Source organism: Palaemon carinicauda, chromosome 9 (genome assembly GCF_036898095.1).
Source record: "Palaemon carinicauda isolate YSFRI2023 chromosome 9, ASM3689809v2, whole genome shotgun sequence".
Taxonomy (NCBI): Eukaryota; Metazoa; Arthropoda; class Malacostraca; order Decapoda; family Palaemonidae; genus Palaemon; species Palaemon carinicauda.
The window spans coordinates 135094542-135118419 of record NC_090733.1 but is presented as its reverse complement, the minus strand read 5'-3'; the positions used below and the strand labels follow the sequence as shown (position 1 = coordinate 135118419).

At 43.7% G+C, this 23878-nt stretch overlaps 1 protein-coding gene across 1 annotated transcript in view; it reads left to right on the top strand.

The window, feature by feature from the left end:
* LOC137647158 (zinc finger protein 665-like) overlaps nt 1-23878 on the top strand; it is a 59387-nt gene that overhangs the window by 267 nt on the left and 35242 nt on the right. The window contains exons 2-3 of the mRNA XM_068380437.1: nt 12206-12418; nt 13023-13144. Of these exons, the coding sequence (XP_068236538.1) occupies nt 12219-12418; nt 13023-13144 (322 nt within the window). The 5' untranslated portion in view covers nt 12206-12218. The remainder of the gene's footprint in view (nt 1-12205; nt 12419-13022; nt 13145-23878) is intronic.

The window sequence follows — 23878 nt, the reverse complement described above, 5'->3', positions numbered from 1 at the left end:
TTTCGGGTATATTGTGATTTATTTAGATAGCCACTTTATGTAGAATATATTAATATCCAAATTTCGAGTAGAGGGTAATGAACCCCTAGTTTTAACAATGGAATGGAAATAAAATTGGATTTATAATGGTGGAAAAAAATTAAGAATCCTTGTTGACATTAAGTGATTAGTGTTTTGTTACTTACCCTCCTTATTTTAATGTCTGAATCCAACCCTCTGATATATAAAGTTACTATATATTCACTTTCATGCCATCAAGAGTGCTTGATTATCTTCCCCACGTAATTCAATTGTGTTTTACTTTCATTCAGTCGTTGGTGCATAGGACATTAAACGTGTATGTAGACTGACAGACCAGCATAATTCCTTACTTCCAGCCCTATCACAACCATGTATAGAGTGAAAATTGGGAGCATTTCTAGATTGCTTGGGCAGACCGTGTGTAGAATTCCCAAAGTTATGACTGAAAAACACACTTTAAATGGGAAACAAGGTGTGTATGTATGATAGCGGCCACCTGTGTTTAATTACAGCTAACATAGAATACGATGGCAGGGTCGTAGGAGGCGTTAGCCCCCCCCCCCCCCCCCATTAGGTAAGTAGGTAAGGACATGGCTTGTAGGTTAGGTTAGGGGAGAAAGTTTAGTCTCTGGGAAATAAACACTAGAAGACCACCTAACCTAAGGTTCCTCACATAACCTAACCTAGGAGCCATATACTTATCTACCAGGGGCTGCTACCCCCTCGAGAGTGCCATAACCTTAGTTTACACTAAGACTTATCTCAATCCTTTATTCGTTTCCCAGTTGGCTTAATTCATGGCAAGGTAGCACCACATCATATTTCGTAAATTGTAAAACTAGTTTCATGTTATCATATTTCAGACGATGATAAATAAAAACTTAAATAACAACTTCCCCCATAAATAGAATCAATTTTAAAAGTTATAAGGAAGTTTAAGCTTGTCCCAAAAACCTACTTTTACCCAAATTAACCTAACGTTTTGTAAGTCGGCCGAGTTCAATCCCTTGACACGATTTTTTTCGATCCCGCAGTTCCTAGATTTCGTTTTAGCGGCAAACTTCTGAATTAATTGGTGGATGTGGGTGATTTGAAACGATCCAGTGGGATCCCCACTAGACTTGGACTATTGCCCGATAGCATTTTTTATGCAATTGATACCAAAAGATTCAAGCTGGGGGATGGGAGCATAAATTATGGTGCAAAGAAGGCAATATATACCTCTGAGAGCAACCTAGTTTGTCCTTTTTACCAGTGATTCATTTGATAACTTGAATCCTTCAGTTTATTTGATTGATAGAATAAAAAACTACAGTATTTAATAACGTTGAAATGCGGCATGCTCTTGATGGGAAATCATATCATAACTGTACTCGTAAACAATTTTACACAGCTGCTTCTCAATGTTCTGTGTTCGGTATTGATATCTAAAGTGTACAAAGGGTAGCTCAGAGGCCTTAATTTAGTTAATCAATTGTGTTTATCTGCTCGAAACCTGTCCAACCTAGGGTTGCCAGATTACAAGATTAGAAATCTGCGATATTTGTAAATTCTCACCTTATGCAGTATGTAAATTTATACCAACAAATACAGCCAGGTCATCGTGTTATAAAACATAAGAGATAATTATCACGTAAGTGAAAAACATAAAGCAAGAATTTTAATGTGGTATTTAGAAAACAAAAGGAGAATAATTTTGAAAATTCTTAATGCAAACAATAAAAAAAGGAATATTTTTGGAGATTATTAATCAATACAGACAACAAGGAAACTAAACCAACTTTCTTTTCATTTGGAGCATATGAGTACAGTATACAGTAGATGAAAATCAGAAATTGACATGAACGAAAATTGAATTTTAACTTTATTCTTAGATTATATTTCAATAATGATTTTGCATTTTTTCAATAGGTTCTTTTATAGCACCCGCTTATAAAACTCTTTTCATTGAAAATTAGGGCTCCAGATGCATTGTAAGATAGCTTCAACAGAAGCCGCACCCAATTTATTCCACTCATCAGTTCACCAGATATTCATGAGTGAAAATACATGCTCAACATTAGCATTATGAGCTGGAATGCTGAATAAGTACTGGTAAAAAATTAACTTATTTGAATATTGTTCATGCAATTCCATCATACAAAGTTTCAAGGAGAAAATATTTATTAAGAGTAAAAATATAATATGAAGGTGTAATAGAATGGTTGATACAAAATGGGACAAAATAATCAAATCTGGGACATGTCCCAGTTAAATGGGATGCTGGAAACCCTAGTCCAGCCCCGACAACAGCTGTCCTTATACCCTATGATTCCCCATTTATTCAACCATAGGCTCCCTCACCAAGACCTGGTCTGTTCAAAATCTCGCGCGTTATCGTAGATATGCCAGGTGTACACCAGCGCCTTCGCGGTACCACAGGTAGAACTATACCCACAAGCCTCAGATCTTTTCTGCCGTCATAGCCGGCTGTCATATTGGAAATTCGCTCTCGCTTTATTACTCTGTTTGGACGTTATTTGGTGATGTACAAAATTTTTTGAGTTTGGGCTATCTCCTAATTGTTTTCTGTTTCATTTATTCTTGAAAATTTTTGGTTTGGGGTTATAATTATTAATTTAACCTTTGTTTTTATGTTGTTGGTCTTTCTCTTAACTTTTCAATATGGCCGACTCCTCCCCTGTAATTCGTAAGTGTGTTAGTGAAGAGCATCGTACTCGACTCCCTAAAGGTTTTATAGACCCACACAATGTTTGCATTAAATGTAGGGGAAAACCATGTTCTTTTGGGGATCGGTGTACTGTAATGAATGTTTTTCATGAACAGAAAATGAATGAGTAACATATGAATGTTATGTTAAGAGATTAGAGAGGGACAGGGTTAGGCGTAGTTCATCACGCTCTGTTGATAGAACCTTGCCTAATGTTAGTGATCCAATTCCTTCTTCCATAGTGGTAGATCAGCAACTGAAGGAACCTTCTTTGAAGGACATGTTTACCGCTATTCAGGCTCTTGGTGAAAAAGTGGAGTCTTTAGCGGTGGATAGGAATCAGATTTTTTCCGAAATCAGGGTACGGAAAAATCGTGATTCTAGCGGAAATGTGGAAAATGTTTCGAATGTGTTCAGCGTTGTGGAGGGTGCGTCTGTATGATCTTGTCGTTCGCCCAGCCTACGACCTCTTTCGAGCTCCCGAACCCGTGGGAGAAGTAATGTCGGACGGCAAAAGGGAACGAGAAGCGTCATCAATTGTACAGACGTCCACTCGAACATTCCTGCTGCCGTAGCACAGGTCATTCACCCTCATCGTAGGAATGATGAGGTTGGTAGGTTATCACTGTCCTCCGATGAAGATTCGGATAGTGAATACTGGCGTCACGCGTCCAGACCGCTCAAAATATCGCACGCGGTTAGCCAGCGTCACGAATCGCTTCCACGACCAGGCTGTAGTACTTGGGATACGCCTGAGCGTTTCCATTCTCTCGACACTTGCACGCCTGCGAAACGCTCCGACCATGGCGTATGTGTCGATGACTTACAGTCCGATTCAGAGTTCTTGCCTGTTGCTGATGTTACTATTCATGCTCCGCCACTGCCTTCAGACTGGCTGTCGTCACCCGAAAAGCGTGGTGATAGTGATATTGATATCCCTTTAGAAAAGGAGTCGAATGTGTTAAAGTCTAACGATCCTAGGTGGTCTATGCTTTTGGACATGAAACAACAACTCTCGTCGTTCATGCAGTCTTTTTAACCTGCAGTTGGCAGTGCGGTTGGGCGTCAGACCAGTTGTCGCACAGGCGGCCTGTGGTCTCTAGTGCTGACGTGTTATCGCACAGGCGGTCTCCCATTCGCAGTGTTCAATAGCAGGTTAATTTAGATGAGTCACGTCAGAGAGTTGTTGCCAAGCAAAAATCTGCTTCCGAACGTGACGAGGAGCGCCGGCGTCGGCAAGTGGACGCAATGTGTCACTGTGACGATTCTCAGCAGTCGACTTTTGACGCTATGAAGCATCAGCGTCAACAGCAAGTGGACACTAGGCATCCACGGGACGGCCATCATCAGTCTATTCATGATGGCATAGAGCGTCGGCATTAACAGCAAGCGGACGCTAGGCGTCCACGCGGCGACATTCGGCAGTTGACTCCTGACACCAAGTGTCGTTCCATTCAACAGCAAGCGGACGCTAGGCGTCCACGTGATGACACACAGCAGTTAATCATTGACGTCGAGCGTCAACCCATCCATGGCGTCACACACCAGTCAACTTCAACCCCTCCGCTTCAGTTGGAAAAAATTATTGATCATGGCAAGCGGTCTCATTCAGACTTTGATCCTTCGGTTCAGGCTGCAGTAGTTGCTGCACTGCCAGAAGATGAACTTGAAGAGAATTCTGACGTGGACGAACCATTAGAAGCCGTTTCTGAGAATGAAGAAGATAAACATTATCAACATGCTGTTGATCTTAGGAAATTGATGTTAATTCTCACAGACCTTTTTCCTGAACATTTTACCCCTGTGGCCCCTCGTTCTCCTCCATCGGAATTTATCTTAGGGAAAGCATCTAAAGTGCCTGTTTATACTAAGATGGTACTTTCACGCTCTTCTAAACAAGCCTTGAAGTTAATGGGTTCTTGGATGGATTCAAAGAGATCTATTGGCAAAACGGCCTTTGCTTTTCCACCCGCAAGATTGGCCTCTAAATCCAGTGTTTGGTACGAGACTGGTGAAGTGCTGGGCTTGGGATTTCCTTCTTCTACCCAGGGAGATTTCTCGAGTTTGGTGGATTCTTCTCGTCGTCTGGCCTTAAGAAAAACAAAGGTATGGTGGTCATTGCCAGAGTTTGACCATTTACTTAAGGTTTTGTTCAGGGCCTTTGAGGTCCTAAATTATCTAGACTGGTCTTTGGGAGCCTTAAGCAAGAGGGTCTCCAAAATGAAAGGCACAGATACTAGTAGCCTTATTCATTTGATGTCCTGCATGGACAAAGGTGTAAGGGATGGCTCTAACGAGTTAGCTGCTCTGTTCACAGCTGGGATCATTAAGAAGAGGGCTACTATGTGTTCCTTTCTCTCGTCGGGAGTTTCGTCTTACCAGAAATCGGAGCTACTATTCGCTTCTTTATCAGCTACTCTATTTCCACAAGAGTTGGTAGGGGAAGTTACCACTGCTCTCACCCAGAGGGCCACTCATGACTTGGTGGCCAATACGGCCAGGAAAGTTTTACCTTCTGCCTTTTCATCTCGTAAACCTAAGGAAAGTTCTTCTGGGGTACGACCTTCTCAGTCCTTTCGTGGTAAACCTACCGAAAGGGGTTCTTTCAAACCAGACGGTAGGAAACCTAGGAGCAGAGGAACCAAGACCGGCCGAGGTAGAGTCTGACTGCCCGATCCTTCAGACAGCAGTAGGCCTGGGAGAGGAATGGAGCGGACCCCTGGTCCATCCAATTGTTAAAGGAGGGTTACAAGATCCCATTCCTATCAATTCGTCCATTAGTCACAGATCCGGTGGATCTTTCGTCCAAATACAGGGAGGGACCGAAGAAGCAAGCCATGCGACTTCAGATGTCTCATTACTAGAGAAACGAGCAATAGAGGAAGTGCAAGATTTAACATCTCCGGGGTTTTACAACTGACTTTTCTTAGTTCCCAAGAGTTCGGGGGAATGGAGACTGGTTCTGGACGTAAGTGTTCTAAATGGTTACGTCCAGAACATGATGTTTACGATGGAGACTCAGAAGACAGTTCTTGCGGCGGTAAGGAAGGGCGATTGGATGGTCTCATTAGACCTCCATATTCCAATGCATCCTAGCTGCAGACGTTATCCGAGATTCATGGACGGAAACAAGGTCTTTCAATTCAGAGCCCTATGTTTCGGTCTCAGCACGGCTCCTCTATTATTCACCAAGATCATGCTGAATGTAGCAAGCATGTTGCATTCGAGGAGAATCAGGGCCTCCATGTACCTAGACGAGTGGCTGATAAGAGCCTCCTAAGCCTGATAAGGCAACTTAACGGGCTTATGGATCCAGTCATCGCCCCCCGTGAAGGCAAAGACACGATTTTGGATGAAGTGTTTGACGTTCGGAAGGCCCCTAAGACCAGTGCGGCTCTGCCCTGGTCTCGGGGGCTAAAGAGTGCCAGGGATAGGGCCAACGCTGAGCTCGCACTTCTTGCCTCCTCCAGTCGTTCCACTGCCGGGAACAAGCTCATCCCTCCTCCTCGTCTTCGGCAGAGGAGGTATTTCGAGATCCTGGGTGAGCACAACCTCGCTCTTCCTCTCCATCACTCTGTGGAAGAGCTGGCGAAGGGAGTTCCCCTTGAGAAACTCTCTGCCCGGCAGGTGTCGTTCTCGGCGGCAGAGATCCTTAGCCACGAGAAGGTCGCTAAGTGTGCCATGCAGGCCACTTCGTGGCTGGACTTTTGGCTAGGATCTCTGGGCATCCTATTGCGATCGGAGGACTTGTCCAAGGAGACCAATAGGAAGGCCCTAGAGACCTTCTTGCTCTCGGGCACCCGCTCCATCGAGTTTTTGGCGCACCAGGTTACCACCCTGTGGGCCAACTCGGTGTTGAAGCATCGCGATGCTGTGTCCGAGAGATTCCATCCGAAGGTCCCCGCCGTAGATGTGTGTAGGCTCCGACATGCTTCCCTTCTGGGGGAGAGCCTGTTTGAGCCTCAAGACATGGAGCGAACGGCTGAGAGGTGGAGGAAATCCAGCACGGACTCCATCCTCCATAGGGCCCTTACAACTTGGCCCTATAAGCCTCCAGCCCCGCCACAACAGCAGCAACAGCCTCGCAAGGCTCCCAAACAGGCACCAGCAGCTAAGAAGGTGGTGTCTAAGCCCCAGCCCTTTCCAGCCAAGGTCAAGAGGGGCGGTAAGTCCTCCAGGGGAGGCAAGACTCCTAGGGGTGGCAGTCCCCCTGCATGTCCACCTGTGGGGGGATGCCTTCAGCGTTGCGTCCGCAGGTGGCAGCAACACGGGGCCGATGCTTGGACGGTCTCAGTGATCGGCCAAGGCTATCGCGTCCCGTTCACAACATCTCAGCCTCCCCTGACAGCGAATCCAGTGTCGTTGAGCTCCTATGCCACGGGATCGGCAAAGGGGCTGGCCCTTCAGGCCAAAGTCGAGACCATGCTCGAGAAGGGTTTTCTCCAGGAGGTCGTGGACGGCTCCTCAGGCTTCTTCAGTCGACTCTTTCTTGTAAAGAAGGCTACTGGAGGCTGGAGACCCGTCATCGATCTCTCAGCTCTGAACAGGTTTGTCAAACAAACCCGGTTCAGCATGGAGACAGCAGACACGGTCAGACTTGCGGTGAGACCACAAGACTTCATGTGCACACTGGATCTAAAGGACGCGTACTTCCAGATCCCAATCAATCCGTCTTCCAGGAAGTACCTGAGATTCTGCCTAGACAACAAGATCTACCAGTTCAAGATGCTGTGTTTCGGTCTCTCCACAGCTCCTCAGGTGTTCACCAGAGTGTTCACCATGATTTCATCTTGGGCGCACAGGAACGGCATTCGTCTCCTTCGTTACCTGGACGATTGGCTGATCCTAGCAGACTCTGAGTCGACCCTTCTTCGGCACCGAGACAGGCTTCTGGATCTTTGCCAGGATCTGGGGATCGTGGTAAACCTCGAGAAGGCCTCTCTGCAGCCGTCCCAACGACTGGTTTATCTAGGCATGCTAATAGACACCAATCTCCACAAAGCCTTTCCATCAGACGACCGGATAGCAAGGCTGAGGAGGGTGGCGGAACCCTTCCTCAGGCGAAAAGAACTCCCCGCCCAATCGTGGTTGCGTCTCTTAGGCCACCTATCCTCCCTGGCCCGTCTGGTTCCAAACAGCCGCCTCAGGATGAGATCCCTTCAATGGCGGCTCAAGTCCCGGTGGAATCAAGGATCCGATTCCCCGGACATTCTGATCCCAATGGGGTCTCTGGAACAGACGGACTTGTGGTGGTGGCTGGCCGACGAGAACCTGCGGAAGGGAGTAAGTCTTCTCGTCCTCCCCCCGGAATTGACTCTGTTTTCGGACGCGTCAAAAGAAGGGTGGGGGGCGCACGTTCTGAACCAGAGGGCCTCAGGCCTTTGGTCAGAATCAGAAAAGTGCCTACACATCAACCTGCTAGAATTGAAGGCCGTCTTTCTGGCTCTTTAGCAGTTCCAACGGTCCCTGGCGGGTCACTCCGTGGTGGTGATGAGCGACAACACCACGGTAGTGGCTTATATCAACAAGCAGGGAGGCACTTTTTCCCAACAGCTATCCCATCTTGCAGTAGAGACTCTGAGGTGGACCGAAACACACTCAATAACACTATCAGCTCGCTTCATTCCTGGCAAGAGGAATGTGCTCGCCGACAGTCTGAGCAGGGCTTCGCAGATAGTGAGTACCGAGTGGTCTTTGGATCCTTAGATAGCCAACAAAGTCCTAACTTTGTGGGGTTCCCCGACTGTGGACTTGTTCGCGACAGCCTAGAACTTCAAGCTGCCCCTGTACTGCTCACCAGTCCCGGACCCCAAGGCACTCTGGCAAGATGCTTTCCAGCAATGGTGGGACAACATCGTCGTGTACGCCTTCCCACCGTTCTGTCTGATGAGAAGGGTGCTCAACAGGACCAGACTATCGGTCAACTGTTCGATGACTCTGGTAGCTCCGCTATGGCATCACGCGGAATGGTTTCCGGACCTTCTGCAACTCCTGACGGAACTCCCAAGGGAGCTTCCTCCACGACACGAGCTTCTCAGACAACCCCACTCCGGCGTCCCTCACAGGGCCGTAGCCTCGCTTCGGCTTCACGCCTGGAGACTATCCAGCGTCTCCACGCGGAGAGAGGCTTTTCGCAACAGGTTGCGGAGAGAATGTCTCGGCACCTGCGAAGGTCCTCTGAGGGAGTCAACCAAGCAAAGTGGAGAGTCTTTTGTGGTTGGTGTCGTGGAAGGGGTATCTCTCCACTCGATGCCACTATTCCAGCAATAGCGAACTTCCTCGTGTATCTGCGAGAAGAAATGCGCCTTTCTGTCTCGGCAGTGAAAGGCTATCGCTTGGCCTTCAGATTGAAGGGCGTGGATATTTCTTCATCGCTAGAACTCTCTTTACTCATACGTAGCTATGAGCTTACCTGCCCCCAGTCGGAAGTGAGACCCCCTCCTTGGAACGTGGTTCGAGTCCTCAGGTCTCTTAAGAGACCTCCCTTCGAGCCATTACGCCAGGTCTCCGATCGCCACCTGTCTTGGAAGACGGCTTTCCTACTCGCCTTGGCTTCGGCCAAGCGGGTTAGTGAACTTCATGGTCTCTCGTACGACATCGCCCATTCAAGGGGATGGGGGGAGGTAACGTTCAGGTTCGTCCCTGAGTTTGTTGCCAAGACTCAGAATCCTGGAGTGCCGGATCCTCGGTTCGACTCTTTCAGGATCGCGAGTCTCCATTCTGTAACAAGCGACCCAGACCAGCTGCTACTATGTCCAGTGGGGTGTCTGAGGCACTACTTGAAGAGAACGGCTGCAGTCCGTCCTCATGTGCGAGCTTTGTTTGTGAGCACAGGCAGGACTAAGAGGAGGGTCACCAGGAACACCATCTCAGCTTGGATTCGAAGGGTTATCCACCATGCCCTGAATCCTGACCCTCCTCCGTCACGTCGCCCTCGGGCCCATGATGTCAGGGGTATTGCTACATCCCTGGCCTTCAAGAGAAACTTCTCTGTGACGCAGGTACTTCAAGCTGGGGTCTGGAAGCGTCAAACGACCTTCACAGCCCACTACCTGCTAGACATGACCCACAGGAGCCTCGATACGTTTTCTATCGGCCCTGTGGTGGCTGCACAACAGCTAGTCTAACCTCAGGCTCCTTTATGGACAAGTAGCAGTAGGTTGAGGGCGTTGTTACCCGGTCATAGTCTGCGTGAATGAAAGAGTATGTCTGACCCTTACTTCTTTCTTCATTCTCCCCTCTCTTGGGGAAGCAGCATCCTGGTCCTCGCATAGCTGACCTCGACCTCTGCAGGTAACCCATGCTTCTTTGTGCTCCTAGTATTAAGCTTAATACTGTTGCGTCTCCCATACCCTGACGAGGTGGTATGGGGAACGTCCTATCCTAGAATTCCTATCTGAAGGTCTCAAGGTCAACTTCATAGGACGAGTCACACTCTCCTCCTCACACTGCTTATGTAGGCCACTCGTTCCTAGCGATGCTAGGAACTTGTGAGGTACAGGGGCTCCCTCTCTCTAGTGCTGCTCACTGAGGGATCGAACCCCCGGGCAAGCCGAAGTCAGTAAGGCTGGGGACTTTCCACCCTTCCTAAGGGGTAAGTCACCCTCTGTAAATAGCGTGGTTTGTATTTCGGTTACGGAACAAATGACAAATTCGAAGATAATTTGTATTTTTCCTAACCATACAAACCTTAGCTATTTACACATATGTGCCCGCCATCCCTGACCCCCAAGTCAAGTCCTACCTCTAAGTGAAGTGAAGCAAGTCACCGGTGTGTGGAGGGGGGAGGGGTAGCAAGCTACCCTTCCTCACCCCCCGCTAACTAGCGTGGGAGTAATTAACCCTCGTTAAAACTATTGGCTCGTCATTTCAGCTGCGCTAAAAGGTAAACCCTCTGTAAATAGCTAAGGTTTGTATGGTTAGGAAAAATACAAATTATCTTTGAATTTGTCATTTTTCAACAGTTGTCATAATCAAAATCATTCAAAACATGAGGAACATATGATTTTCTCTTAAGGGATTGTTTATTACTTATGTTAGTTCATATCCACATGTTTTGCTTTCCTTGAGAACTATGTTTTTTATCAGGCTTAGCTTGTGGTTAGGGATACATGTTTCCAACAGTTATTGTTCAAAACCCCTCAGAAATACTCTAGGGACACCTTACTTTCTCTAAAGGGATTACACTATTGGTTACTTCTGTAATTTTTCCTTTTAATTTTCATCTAGTCCCAGATTAAATATTGATGTGTTCTACACAGATTGGTGGAAGGTTTGTAGATTGGCGACCACAGGTCAGTTCGGTCTTGATTAATGAGAAGTTCAACTCCCTTCTTATCAAATCAGAGAGTTATACACTATAGTCCATTTCTTTTGGCGATGCATATTTGCACAGACTCGCAGCGGTGCCCTTTTAGCTCGGAAAGGTTTCCGGATCGCTGATTGGTTGTACGAGATAATTCCAACCAATCAGCGATCACAAAACTTTTCCGAGCTAAAAGGGCACCGCTGCGAGTCGGTGCAAATATGCATCGCTAAAAGAAATGGACTATAGTCTAATGTACACCCTTGCATACATTGACGTGTACTTTTTGTGGTGGACACCACTCGCTGTGTTGCATCAGTCACAACTACTAGTAATAGTAAGTGCGTCTGCCGTTCTGCAAACTACCGTAAGATATTGCGTGTTTCTGACATATGTGACTTATTTAGCAAAATATTTTTAGAAGCACAGAACCTCCTTGGAAAACAAAAAGAATGGGGGACCACGGTGTGAAGTCAAATTTTTGGTTGGGGGAAAAGTCAGTAAAAGTGAAACACAGGGTTGCAGCCTAACTTAAACACACCCACTTGCCTAACCCAAGGTGCCAGGTCATCCTTTCTTACTTATAAGGGGCTTCACCTCCATGCAACTCATCTCATTCCATAACCTGACTTATGGGACTTCAAAAACCTTCGATAAGGCACTGGCACTGGCTAGGCTCATCTGTGGTATGAATTCAACTTCAGGTAATTTGCATCAGGCCATAAAATTTACGGATAGTGTACGCACGACAGGACTAGAAGTCAATACTTGAAACTGGTTGCATTAATGAAACTGATAATCTGTCCTGAAATTTACCAAAACAGGTAGGGTCATTAGAGCATACATTGAATGTCACACTGAACAGGTTATCCTTGTTGCCGCCATCCCCCTTGCCCTAAGAATGGCATCCCATATGATACTATAAATATATTTAGGTCTAAACCTTTTACGCTGTGGCATATTGGCATTTAATTTTTACGAGGGCAAAATTATTTCATTACAGAAGTTGTATTTCATGAAATTAATTATAGTACTGTATATGATACTTATGTAGTCTTAGATTTTGTGAACAAAGTCCTCGGTTGAAAATAATCTTGTGGAAAATCTGGCAATTTATTACCAACAAATTTTATTTTAATTTCATTATTATTTGATATTTGGTGTTTCAGAAACATCTCAGACATGGAAGACTTGAGCCCTCATATAAATGGGTTAGAAGAGGATGATCTCGTATATTTGGACTACTACCTGGATAGTGTGTACAATGTCAGCCCTGATTTCAAAGACTTGCCAAGTATTTGGTCACCATTATCACAGGAATTAAACGAATGTCCCTCTGAAACTTGCATGGATATAGTTCCTTCTTTGCAGTCTTTACAAAGGTAGGTAGAATAAAATTTCTATTAATGTGATGGCTTTTATTAGGTTAAGTAGAGTAATCATTGTTACTTGGCATGTTTAATCCTAATGCATTTCAAATTAAAGACATTACCTTGCTGGATTGCTTGATAAAATTTAAGGGGGTGTTGATACTTATTAGTATTGATTTAAAAGCTCAAGATAGAGACCACTAGCAAAATCTAACCGAGGCCCCTTGCGTCAATAGGCGTAGGGGGAGATGATGATGATGGTACTTTCTGGTGTGTGGCAGGGAACTCCCGCCCCTTCGTCAAGACTCCGAGTAGCCACTTGCAGCAAATGTTTTAATGTTGATCAGACTGACATAAGTCTCTTTTTATAGTTTATTTATATGAGATCTATTTAATGTTATCACTGTTCTTAAAAAAATTTATTTAAATTGGCCATTGCTATTTGTGTAGTTTGTATCCTTGTTTCCTTTTTTTCACTGGGCTATTTTTCCTTGTTGGATGCCTTGGGCTTTATTATACTGTTTTTCTAACAAGGGTTGTAGCTTACCTAGTAATAATAGTACTAAATTAGGTCTTTGCGTGTGTACTAGGCTTATTTGTACTGTTTTTCTTTCAGCGATGTTGATGATGATGAAAATTACGAAGAGGATTCACTACAGAGTATACACCCAGTGAGAAAGAACAGAGGCATTCCTAGTGAACGATTTGTGTCTTACAAGTCTTTCCCCGCTGTTCGTGGTAAGGCCTATGAAATTTTAATGTAAGATTCTATATATTTTTTTATTACTAATATATAGTACTGTACTGTATAGCATTACTGTAGGTATTAACGGTTAGGTTATGTATTGAATGATCCAAATGGTTGTATTTCATCGTGTTTAGAACATTTTTGTCATTATAAAATTTCATGTGTTTTTGTTGGGCTTGGAACGGATTAGGTGATTTACGTGTCAAACGTGCCCCATGATACAAAATTTTCATGAACCGAAAGTCACTCCAGAACCAATTGATTTTGTATCTTGATGCATTGCTGTACTTGATTTTAAGCTACTGCCACTTTTAAGAATTGATCATCATTATTATTCTCCTTTTGCAACAAGATTTTGCATGAAAGAGATATTTGCTGTTTTCTTTCCTCATTTGGTCATTCTTCATACATTCTTATCAGATTTATATCTTCATTCATGCTCTTTCTCCTTTATTTTTGCAGTTTGACAGCTACTTTTATAGCAACTTCTTTTCTGAATAACTACTCCTTAAACCTTTTCATGTAGTATCCAGACCATTTTGGTCCTTTTTTCCAGGTTACTATCATTTTTTATAGCTTCCATGATTTTTAGCGTAGTCATCTCCCTGTATTTTGTACATAAATCTTAACAGTATCTTGTATTCACATCAGTTCGATATTTCTCGTATTTCTTTTGTAGCTGTGAAGACTTTTGTTACTTAAAGAATTGCATGATTTGTACACGAGTTATTAATTTTTGCTCTCTGCTAAACAGTATGTGATTATAATTTATATGTTTGTTCTGACAAGAATCCAAACATGTGTATTTCACAGAAAAGTTTCATTGTCACCAAACTAGTTTGATCATTGAAACTGATGGAGAAAAATGGGTGAATTGAGAGAATGACCCCACTCACTCACCTGATTACTGAAGGGTTAGGTTATATTTAGTGTACTGTACTGTACAGTTAGAATCAAAAGAACGCCGACACTTAAGGGAAATCTTTCGTCAGATGTCACTAGTGTTCCCATGACAAAACAGACAAGGAGTTGCTTTTCTTACAACTTCTACGAAATGGGCGGAGCCTTCTCCAACCTTAGCGAATCAAAGACAGTAAGGCGCTGTCTTTGTGAGCGAAAGCATACAAAAGTCATAAATCGAGTTGCCATACTTTTTTTTGTTGTCATTTGACTTTTCGAATATCCACTACAAATACTGAACACACGAATACGCACACACACACACACACATATATATATATATATATATATATATATATATATTCTCATTAACACATAAAATCATGTAAGAAACCTTTGAGTGTCGTAGTCAAACAATTCCTTCCGTTAACAGCTACATTAGATTATTTCGACATCAGTCTTCTTCAAGCTACTGATGAAAGAAAAATTAGTTTCAATTATGATTCAATTTTCAATATTAAACTTACCCGATAATCATGTAGCTGTCAACTCCGTTGCCCGACAGAATTCTATGGAGGGATACGCCAGCTATCACAATACTAGAAGGGGGTGTACTTACCAGCGCCACCTGTGGCCAGGTACTCAAGTACTTCTTGTTGACACCTCCTCAATTATTCCTCTGTCGTGCTTCCGGCAAGACGTTCTGGGATACGCTATGTTCTTGGAGTATTTTCACGACTTTGGTGAAGTATTTCTCTTTGATTTCGGCTGTCGCTTTACTGGAAACTTCTATATTAGCTTAGTTAGCTTTTGGAATTTATTTGATTAATTATGGTGACGAAGAGAGTATGAACTCTCTTTCACCTTTAAATGGCCGACCCTTCCCTTAGACGGAAGTGTTGGTGTCTAAGAGAGTATAGACTCTCTTTCTTAATTTTGCTTAACAAAAGTTATAGATTTATTTTATATCTCTCCGCCTCTTATAGGCCTCTTCGATTAACTTCCTTTTTTTATATTTGTTTATATTCGACCTTCCTAATAGTAGGCGGTCTTTTCTTGGTACCGAAGTTAATTAACATTGAGCCCGTCATTTCGGTTTTACCTGTTAACATATTATGCTATTTTAATGTCTTTGAAAGAATTTCTTTGATAGTCTAGTACTGTTTTCAAAGTTGAACTAACGTTTTGTTTTGTCTCTGCAGTTGTTGACGTTCAGAACGTTCAACTTGCGCTCTATCGTTACGATAGAGAAAGAATTTTCACGGTTTCACGTTGCAGTAAGAGTAACCATGTCTAGCGTTTTGTTCATTCTTTCTTAACTTAATGGTTTTAATCCTAATAAAGGAACTTTTCATTTTGGGAAATATTTCAGTTTTTTCCTTTAACAATAATATGTTTTAACGATATATATGATTGGGCTCTTCTCTCAGGTTCTAAGTCAAGAGAGAGAGAGAGAGAGAGAGATAGAGACGGAGGGAGAAAGAGGAGGATAAACGTTTCATTCAAGCGAGTAACGTTGTTATCGTTTTTGCTCTTCTCCCTAGTCTCTTTAGGGGAAGAAGGTAAACGTTTCTAGAGTGATCTAGTGTTTAGTCTCTTTCCAGCCACTGAATTATTTATCTTTCATTAGATTTTTTCTGTTACATTGTAATTCTGTTTTCGCAATTACTAACTTTTGAGAAAGGATAGAATTGCGTGTTTCAGGTACAAACCACTTAAAGTTTCGAGTTCAGTGAAATAAGTGCAAACAGAAAATCAAAGTGATAAGTGATTAGCGCAAAGTGTGTCAGAGTTGTGCGTGAGGGTACTTCTGTGCGCGCCAGTCGTCCTCCCAGTCCGGGACCTCTTGCAAGCTCCCAAGCCCAGGGGAGAAGCAATGTCGAAGGACAAAAGGGTTCAGCAGGCCTTGATCGGCGCACAGAAGTATCCTCGGTGGTTGTGGGCGTGTCTTACCGAGACCGTCACTCCCACCCGCAGACGATTGAGCCCTTATTTTGCTCGTCTGCAGAAGAAATATAGGGGAGAAAACGCTGGTCTCAGGTCTCAAGACCTCTTAAACGTAAATTCCAGACCTATGCCAGACGTACGAAGTTAGAGTTCAACAACCCGGATGCAGTCATTGGGTTAGCTCTGACTCTCCTCAGTCATCAGTTGAATGCACTCCGCCTAAGAGGAGTAAGGTTCTGCCGCAACAGATCTCTGCTGTTAAGGCTTTACCTCAGCAGACCTTAGTGTCTGCCGACCCCAAGTGGACTCTACTACAGTCCATGCAAGCACAGCTTTCGGACTTGATGCGTGAGTGTCGGGCTGAGAGTGTTGCGCCTCCGCCTCCGCCTCCGCCTACACTCCCTCCGCCTGCGCTCGCTCCGCCTGATCGCAGTACCACCTGCCAGGCGTACGATGTTGAGCCACGTTCTGAGTTTGCTGTTCCCAGTGGTGTTCAGCCTCCGCCTTCCTTAAGGCAACCTTTACAATGGGATCAGGAGGATTAGACCTCTCTTCCTCCGCCTCCACTTGCTGCTCCACCAGTGATGCAACACTCGGTTGAGGTACATCAACCTCTCCCGTCCATGAGTCAGTCTCCTCAGCTCTCGCTGCAGCGAGCTCAACCCTCCACAAGGCAAGCACCACAACACCTTAGCCTTGCGCCTCAGGAGCCTCAGCTTGCGAGACATTTACCTTGTTCTGCGCAGCCTCTACCTCATCGCGCTCCGCTCACACCACAGGAACTGGAACTTGCTACTCCGCTTCCGCCAACCGCTCAGCAAGCGCAACCCTTGGGTTCAACCACTCATGCTAGGAGTCAGCCTCCTCCACCCATGCGCCTTCCTTCTGCTTGTCTTTTATTCAGCCTTTGCAGACTGAGCCTCAGGTGTTCCCTCAACAGAGTCTTGAAGAGGAAACCACAACTATTGTTGTTCCAGCTCGTTCTGACTCTGCTGTTCAGCATACCTTACCTCCATTTTCAAACCTTATGATAATGGAGGTTATTTGTATTACTTATAAAAATATATTTGTATTCCTTGCAATATATTTTTAACAATATCGCAAAATATGGCAAAAATATGAATCATGAGTTATGAATGTAAGGTAAATATTATGTTGATATTAAAACCCCATGCAAGCATGCATAAAGCACTCTAGCACTGGTCATGGAATTTCTGAGAAATGTTAAACGCCATGCACACGCTCTGCTTACCTTACAGCATGCTCTACATACAGCATGCTCTGCTTACAGCATGCTCTGCTTACTACATGCTCTGCATACAGCATGCTCTGCATTCAGCATGCTCTGCATACAACATGCTCTACATTCAGCATGCTCTGCATACAGCATGCTCTGCATACAACATGCTCTGCATACAGCATGCTCTGCATTCAGCATGCTCTGCATACAACATGCTCTGCATACAGCATGCTCTGCATTCAGCATGCTCTGCATACAACATGCTCTACATACAGCATGCTCTGCATACAGCATACTCTGCATACAACATGCTCTGCATACCTTACCGCATGCTTCTCAGTCACACATCTTTGGTTGTTGCCAACTCACTAGACTGTCAAGCAGTTTCATAACGTTGCCTTCTAGTCTGCTGCTTTTGCACCAGTGAACCCTCACTGAGAGAACTTAGCTTTTCTAGGATATGGTCCCTGTAGATGAGAAAGTTCTTTTCTCCCTCCTTCTGATATTCCCTTGAGGACTCTGTCATTTGGAGGGAGCCTTTAGCTGCATAGCCTCTTATGGACTTTTATTTAAGCATAACATGCTTCCAGGGAAGGTAATGGTTCCACTTCAGTCGCTAATCCCGTCTGTTACCACACCTGCTCCCATAGACCTTGAGCTGTGTTGCAAGACATGCAGTCCAAGCTTAGTCCTTGTTAGAGGATTTTTTGTTTACGGAGTCAATGTGTCACGGGGAAGACGTTCAACAACCAACAGAAGTGACTTGTTGTGACGCAGTGCGGCAACCTCAGCAACCCGATAAGGAGTTGTCTGTACGACCCAGACAGTCTAGACAGATTCGGGTTGTCACTGTACTTCCTCGCTTGCCCATGATTGACAGTTCACAGACTGTGCAGCAGTACCATGATCTTGTGTCCGGCTCCGTCAGACGACTGGCTTTTAAGAGCTCCCACAAGTCGTCGCTGTCTGGAGATTTTCAAATGGACTATGGATCTGACCAAGGAACTGGGCCTCCTGGTCAATTTTGAGGAGTCTCAGCTCGTCCCATCCCAGACCATTGTCTCCTTGGGTATGGATCTTCAGAGTCGAGCTTTTCGGACTTTTCCGTCGGCCCCAAGGATCTTCCAAGCCCTAGAATGCATCCAGAGCATGCTGAGAAGGAACCGATGCTCAGTCAGGTAGTGGATGAGTCTAACAGGGACACTTTCATCGCTGGCCCTGTTCATCGTGTTAGGGAGACTCCACCTCCCCCCCCCCCTTCAGTATCATCTAGTTGCTCACTGGATAAAGGACATGACGCTAGAGACGGTCTCAGTTCCTGTTTCCGAAGAGAGGAGGTCTTCTCTCGCGTGGTGTAAGAACAGCTTTCTTCTCAAGGAAGTCTATTTGGCTGTTCAGAAACACGACCTCCGTCTCCTCTCGGACGCATCAGACACGGGCTGGGGTGCGACTTTGGACGGACAAGAATGCTCGGGAACATGGAATCAGGAGCAAAGGACACTTCACATCAATTGCAAGGAGTTGTTGGCGGTTATTCTGGCCTTGATAAACTTCAAGTCCCTCCAGCTTAACAAAGTGGTGGAGGTGGACTCTGACAACACCACAGCCCTGGCTTACATCTTCAAGCAGGGAGGGACTCTTTCGTGGAAGTTGTTCTAGATCGCAAGGGACCTACTCATCTGGTCTAAAGATCGAAAGCTAACTGGTAACGAGGTTCATTCAGGGCGGTATGAATGTCATGGCAGATCACCTCAGACGGAAGGGTCAGGTCATCCCCACAGAGTGGACCCTTCTCAAGAATGTTTGCAGCGGACTTTGGGCCCTGTGGGGTCAGCCAACCATAGATCTGTTCACTACCTCGATAACCTAGAGACTCCTGTTGTATTGTTCTCCGATTCCAGACCCAGCAGCAGTTCACGTGGATGCTTTTCTGCTGGATTGGTTCCATCTCGACCTGTATGCATTCCCGCCGTTCAAGATTGTCAACAGGGTACTTCAGAAGTTCTCCTCTCACAAAGGGACACGGCTGACGTTGGTTGGCTCCGCTCTGGCCCGCGAGAGAATGGTTCTTAGAGGTACTGCAATGGCTGGTCGACATTCCCAGGACTCTTCCTCTAGGAGTGAACCTTCTTAGTCTACCTCACGTAAAGAAGGTACACCCAATCCTCCACGCTCTTCGTCTGACTGCCTTCAGACTTTCGAAAGACTCTCAAGAGCTAGGGGCTTTTCGAAGGAGGCAGCCAGAGCGATTGCCAAAGCAAGGAGAACATCCACTCTCAGTATCTATCAGTCTCAAGGGGAAGTCTTCCGTAGCTGGTACAAGACCAATGCAGTTTCCTCAACCAGTACCACTGTAACCCAGATTGCTGACTTCCTGTTATATCTAAGGAAAGTAAGATCCCTTTCAGCTCCTACGATCAAGGGTTACAGAAGTATGTTGGCAGCGGTTTTCCGCCACAGAGGCTTGGATCTTTCCACCAACAAAGATCTACAGGACCTCCCTAGGTCTTTTGAGACCTCAAAGGAACGTCGGTTGTCCACTCCAGGCTGGAATCTAGACGTGGTCCTAAGGTTCCTTATGTCATCAAGATTTGAACCTCTCCAATCAGCCTCTTTTTAGGACCTCACATTAAAAACTCTTTTCCTCGTGTGCTTGACAACAGCTAAAAGAGTAAGTGAGATCCACGCCTTCAGCAGGATCATTGTTTTCACATCTGAAACGGCTACATGTTCCTTGCAGCTCGGTTTTTGCTAAACGAGCTTCCTTCACGTCCTTGGCCTAAGTCGTTCGAGATCCCAAGCCTGTCCAACTTGGTGGGGAATGATCTGAAGAGAGTACTTTGCCCAGTTAGAGCTCTTAGGTACTATCTAAAAAGGTCTTAACCTTTACAAGGACAATCAGAAGCCTTATAGTGTGCTTTCAAGAAACCTTCTTTTCCAAGTTCTAAGAACTCAGTTTCTTACTATTCAGGCTTCTGATTAGAGAAACACATTCTCATCTGAAGGAAGAAGACCTTGCTTTGCTGAAGGTAAGGACACATGAAGTGGGAGCTGTGGCTACTTCAGTGGCCTTCAAACAGAGCCATTCTCTGCAGAGTGTTATGGATGCAACCTATTGGAGAAGCAAGTCAGTGTTCGCATCATTCTATCTCAAAGATGTCCAGTCTCTTTAAGAGTACTGCTACACCCTGGGACCATTCGTAGCAACGAATGCAGTAGTAGGCGAGGGCTCAGCCACTACATTCCCATAATCCCATAACCTTTTAACCTTTCTCTTGAATACTTTTTATGGGTTGTACGGTCGGCTAAGAAGCCTTCCACATCCTTGTTGATTTGGCGGGTGGTCAATTCTTTCTTGAGAAGCGCCGAGGTTAAAGGTTGTGATGAGGTCCTTTAGTATGGGTTGCAGCCCTGTATACTTTAGCACCTTTGAGTTGATTCAGCCTCCCAAGAGGAACGCTGCGCTAAGTAAGGAAGACGAACTTAAAAAAGAGGCAGAGTAACGGTTCAATTCGACTTCCTTACCAGGTACTTATTATTTCATTGTTATTTGAGATAACTGTTATATGAAATATGGGATACTTAGCTATCCTTTAATCTTGTACACTGGTTTTCACCCACCCCCCTGGGTGTGAATCAGCTACATGATTATCGGGTAAGTTTAATATTGAAAAATGTTATTTTTATTAGTAAAATAAATTTTTGAATATACTTACCCGATAATCATGATTTAATCGACCCTCCCTTCCTCCCCATAGAGAACCAGTGGACCGAGGAATAATTGAGGAGGTGTCAACAAGAAGTACTTGAGTACCTGGCCACAGGTGGCGCTGGTAAGTACACCCCCTTCTAGTATTGTGATAGCTGGCGTATCCCTCCATAGAATTCTGTCGGGCAACGGAGTTGACAGCTACATGATTATCGGGTAAGTATATTCAAAAATTTATTTTACTAATAAAAATAACATTTTTATAAAATATTGATAGAAATACCATACATGAGTTATTCACACCTAAAGGACATAGAGAGAGAAAGAGAGAGAGAGAGAGTTGAAATTGCTTGAGCTTACTCTGGTTAATAAAGTAATCTACCAGCGCATTCTCTCCTTTTTAGACAATTATGCATATAAAAATTTGGATTATCATTATTATGCAATGTTTCCAATAGAAATGATTGCATTAAGCTTCCAAAAGCTCGTCGTTATTTTTCATATGCTAGATTGACTGCTAAAAACTTTTTTAGCACTTAGATTTTCATAGATTGAGATCTTGGCCTAGAATAGTTAGCATTTACATTTCAATTGAAATTTTTAACATATACAGTAAATTTTTTGCTGTGTTGCTAATTCAATCTTCATCGCAAGAGCTTTATTCGCTTGATAATTATCGAGGCCGTATGGCAAAATTGGAGATAGTTATTACAGGGTATAGATAACGGGATTATTTTGAGAGATTCAAATGCCTATCCAAATAATGGGTGATTTTGGGTAAAAAAAAATAGCTGTAATTGGTGAGTCGTCCTTTGAGTTTTTGAGGATTTGCTTCCTTAAGGATGCGTATACCAACATTTGTCTGGGTTGATATAGTTACATCATTATATTTTGTCGTCCTCTATATACCTTAATTGCTCTGTAGGAAAATTTACCCTTTTGCTTCAAAATCAACCAAGATATTTTATTTAACTGGAATAATGATAAAGGAAGAGGATATATACAGTTTACAAAAACTTGGGTGACAACACTTATTCATGGAAGCATGCTTCACAATGCAATGTTTTTTTAGTTTGATGGAGATTGTAAAAACGAAAATAGAGGAAAATGAAATACAGTGCACCAAATGCCTTATTTCGGAATCCAGCTAATGAATATCTTGTCTTGGCTTCACACAAATATCGAATAGTTCCAGGTTAGAATGGTCAAGTGAATGTGTTTCATGCTGCCGCTTTGGAGATATTTCTTTTCAGGAGGGACAATGAGAAGCTAAGAACCAAAATTGACGGCCCAATTTGAGCACCGAAGCGAATGATAAAAAGGAACACAAATGTTGAATAATGAAACAGAGGAACACAAATGCTAAAGAATAAAAACCTAAAGAATGAAGGAAAGGAGCACAAGTGTTAAGGGATAAAGACCTGACACGACATGTCAGGGGATAGAGGAAGAAGCTCAGAAAATAAAATATTAAGAGTGAGAAAAAATATTTAGGAATCCCAGGGTATCGCTCCTCAGCTGTATGATTTAGTGATTAAAAGGACAATCAAACATTTATTTCCGAGATATTTTAATATTTGGTTTTTCTCTTTCCCCGCTTACTGCATCAGCTATAGAAATTGTGGTTTAACTACTACTACCTTGATAGGCTGAGGAGCTGTTATGGATAGCCATTGCTCGAACAATCCGAACTAGAGCTTCAAGAATAGTAATATACATTCGCTTGTTAAGCGCCCATCTACCTCGAGTAATTCACCCGGTCAAAAGACCCACATCCAGCACCACATAGCTGTGCTAATTCGGGCACTTGATCACTGTAAATAAGGACTTTACCGTGAAGAGTTAATCCTCTTTGAATCAAGATTAGCCTATAAGACCTTTGTGCAGGAAATTGATAAGAAGTCAGTTTGATCGCCAAGCTGAGTAATTTCTCAAGATAAAGCTACTAGCAATTACTGTATATAATCATTGATAACCTACAATCAGGGTATTAGCATGGGGAATCATTTTGTGTTTATGCCATCTCCACGTGATTTTTTTTTTCAGGCAAATTAGAGGAGAATACATTTTTGTAAAAATAAGCATATCATATTTTATTACAAAATTTCGAAAACTTTCGTCGTTCTGCAACTAAATAGCCTTATTTTATGATTTGTCAATTAAACAAATTTCTGAAAGCTTTTGTCAGAATGAAAAAACATGATCATTCACCACAATATAATTTACGTTCGTAACGAAAGATTAAATTCTGATTGTATTCAAGGTGCTATCCAGTCATCAGTAGCTATTGCATCCATCATCGACAATCTTTTATGTAAAGTTAATACTTAAATTTCGCTACTTATCAACCTTCCAACACCAGCAATTACTTTATTCTACTGCTGCTAACTTTTACAAATCAACTAATAATGAATTAGGTTAGCCAAATTTTCTAAAACATTAACGCTTGTCAAATAACATTTCGTCAATGATTCAGTATCTTACAGGCTGTATCAAGAATCTACAATTAACCTGTCTTCACAACCCCCAAAACAGAAATGACTTTGACTTTTCCTATTTCCATAGTGTCGGACTGGCCAGGGCAAGGGGGTGAAGGGGAAACTTCCCCCTCCCCCACCCCGACCCTTCCCTGGAAAGTTTCTACTTGGTCTTTCATACAAAAAGGTAGTAAACGAAAAATAATGCTATATATACTGTATATATATATATATATATATATATATATATATATATATATATATATATATATATATATATAAGTGTGTGTGTGTGTGGGTGTGTTGTATTTGCAGTGAATAGTTGAGAAGTTAAATGGGAAAACAATGAAATATGAAATATGGCAACTCGATTTGAAACATTTGTATGCTTTTGCATACAGCCCTTTACTGTCTTTGATTCGCTAAGGTTGGTGAAGGCTCCGCCCATTTC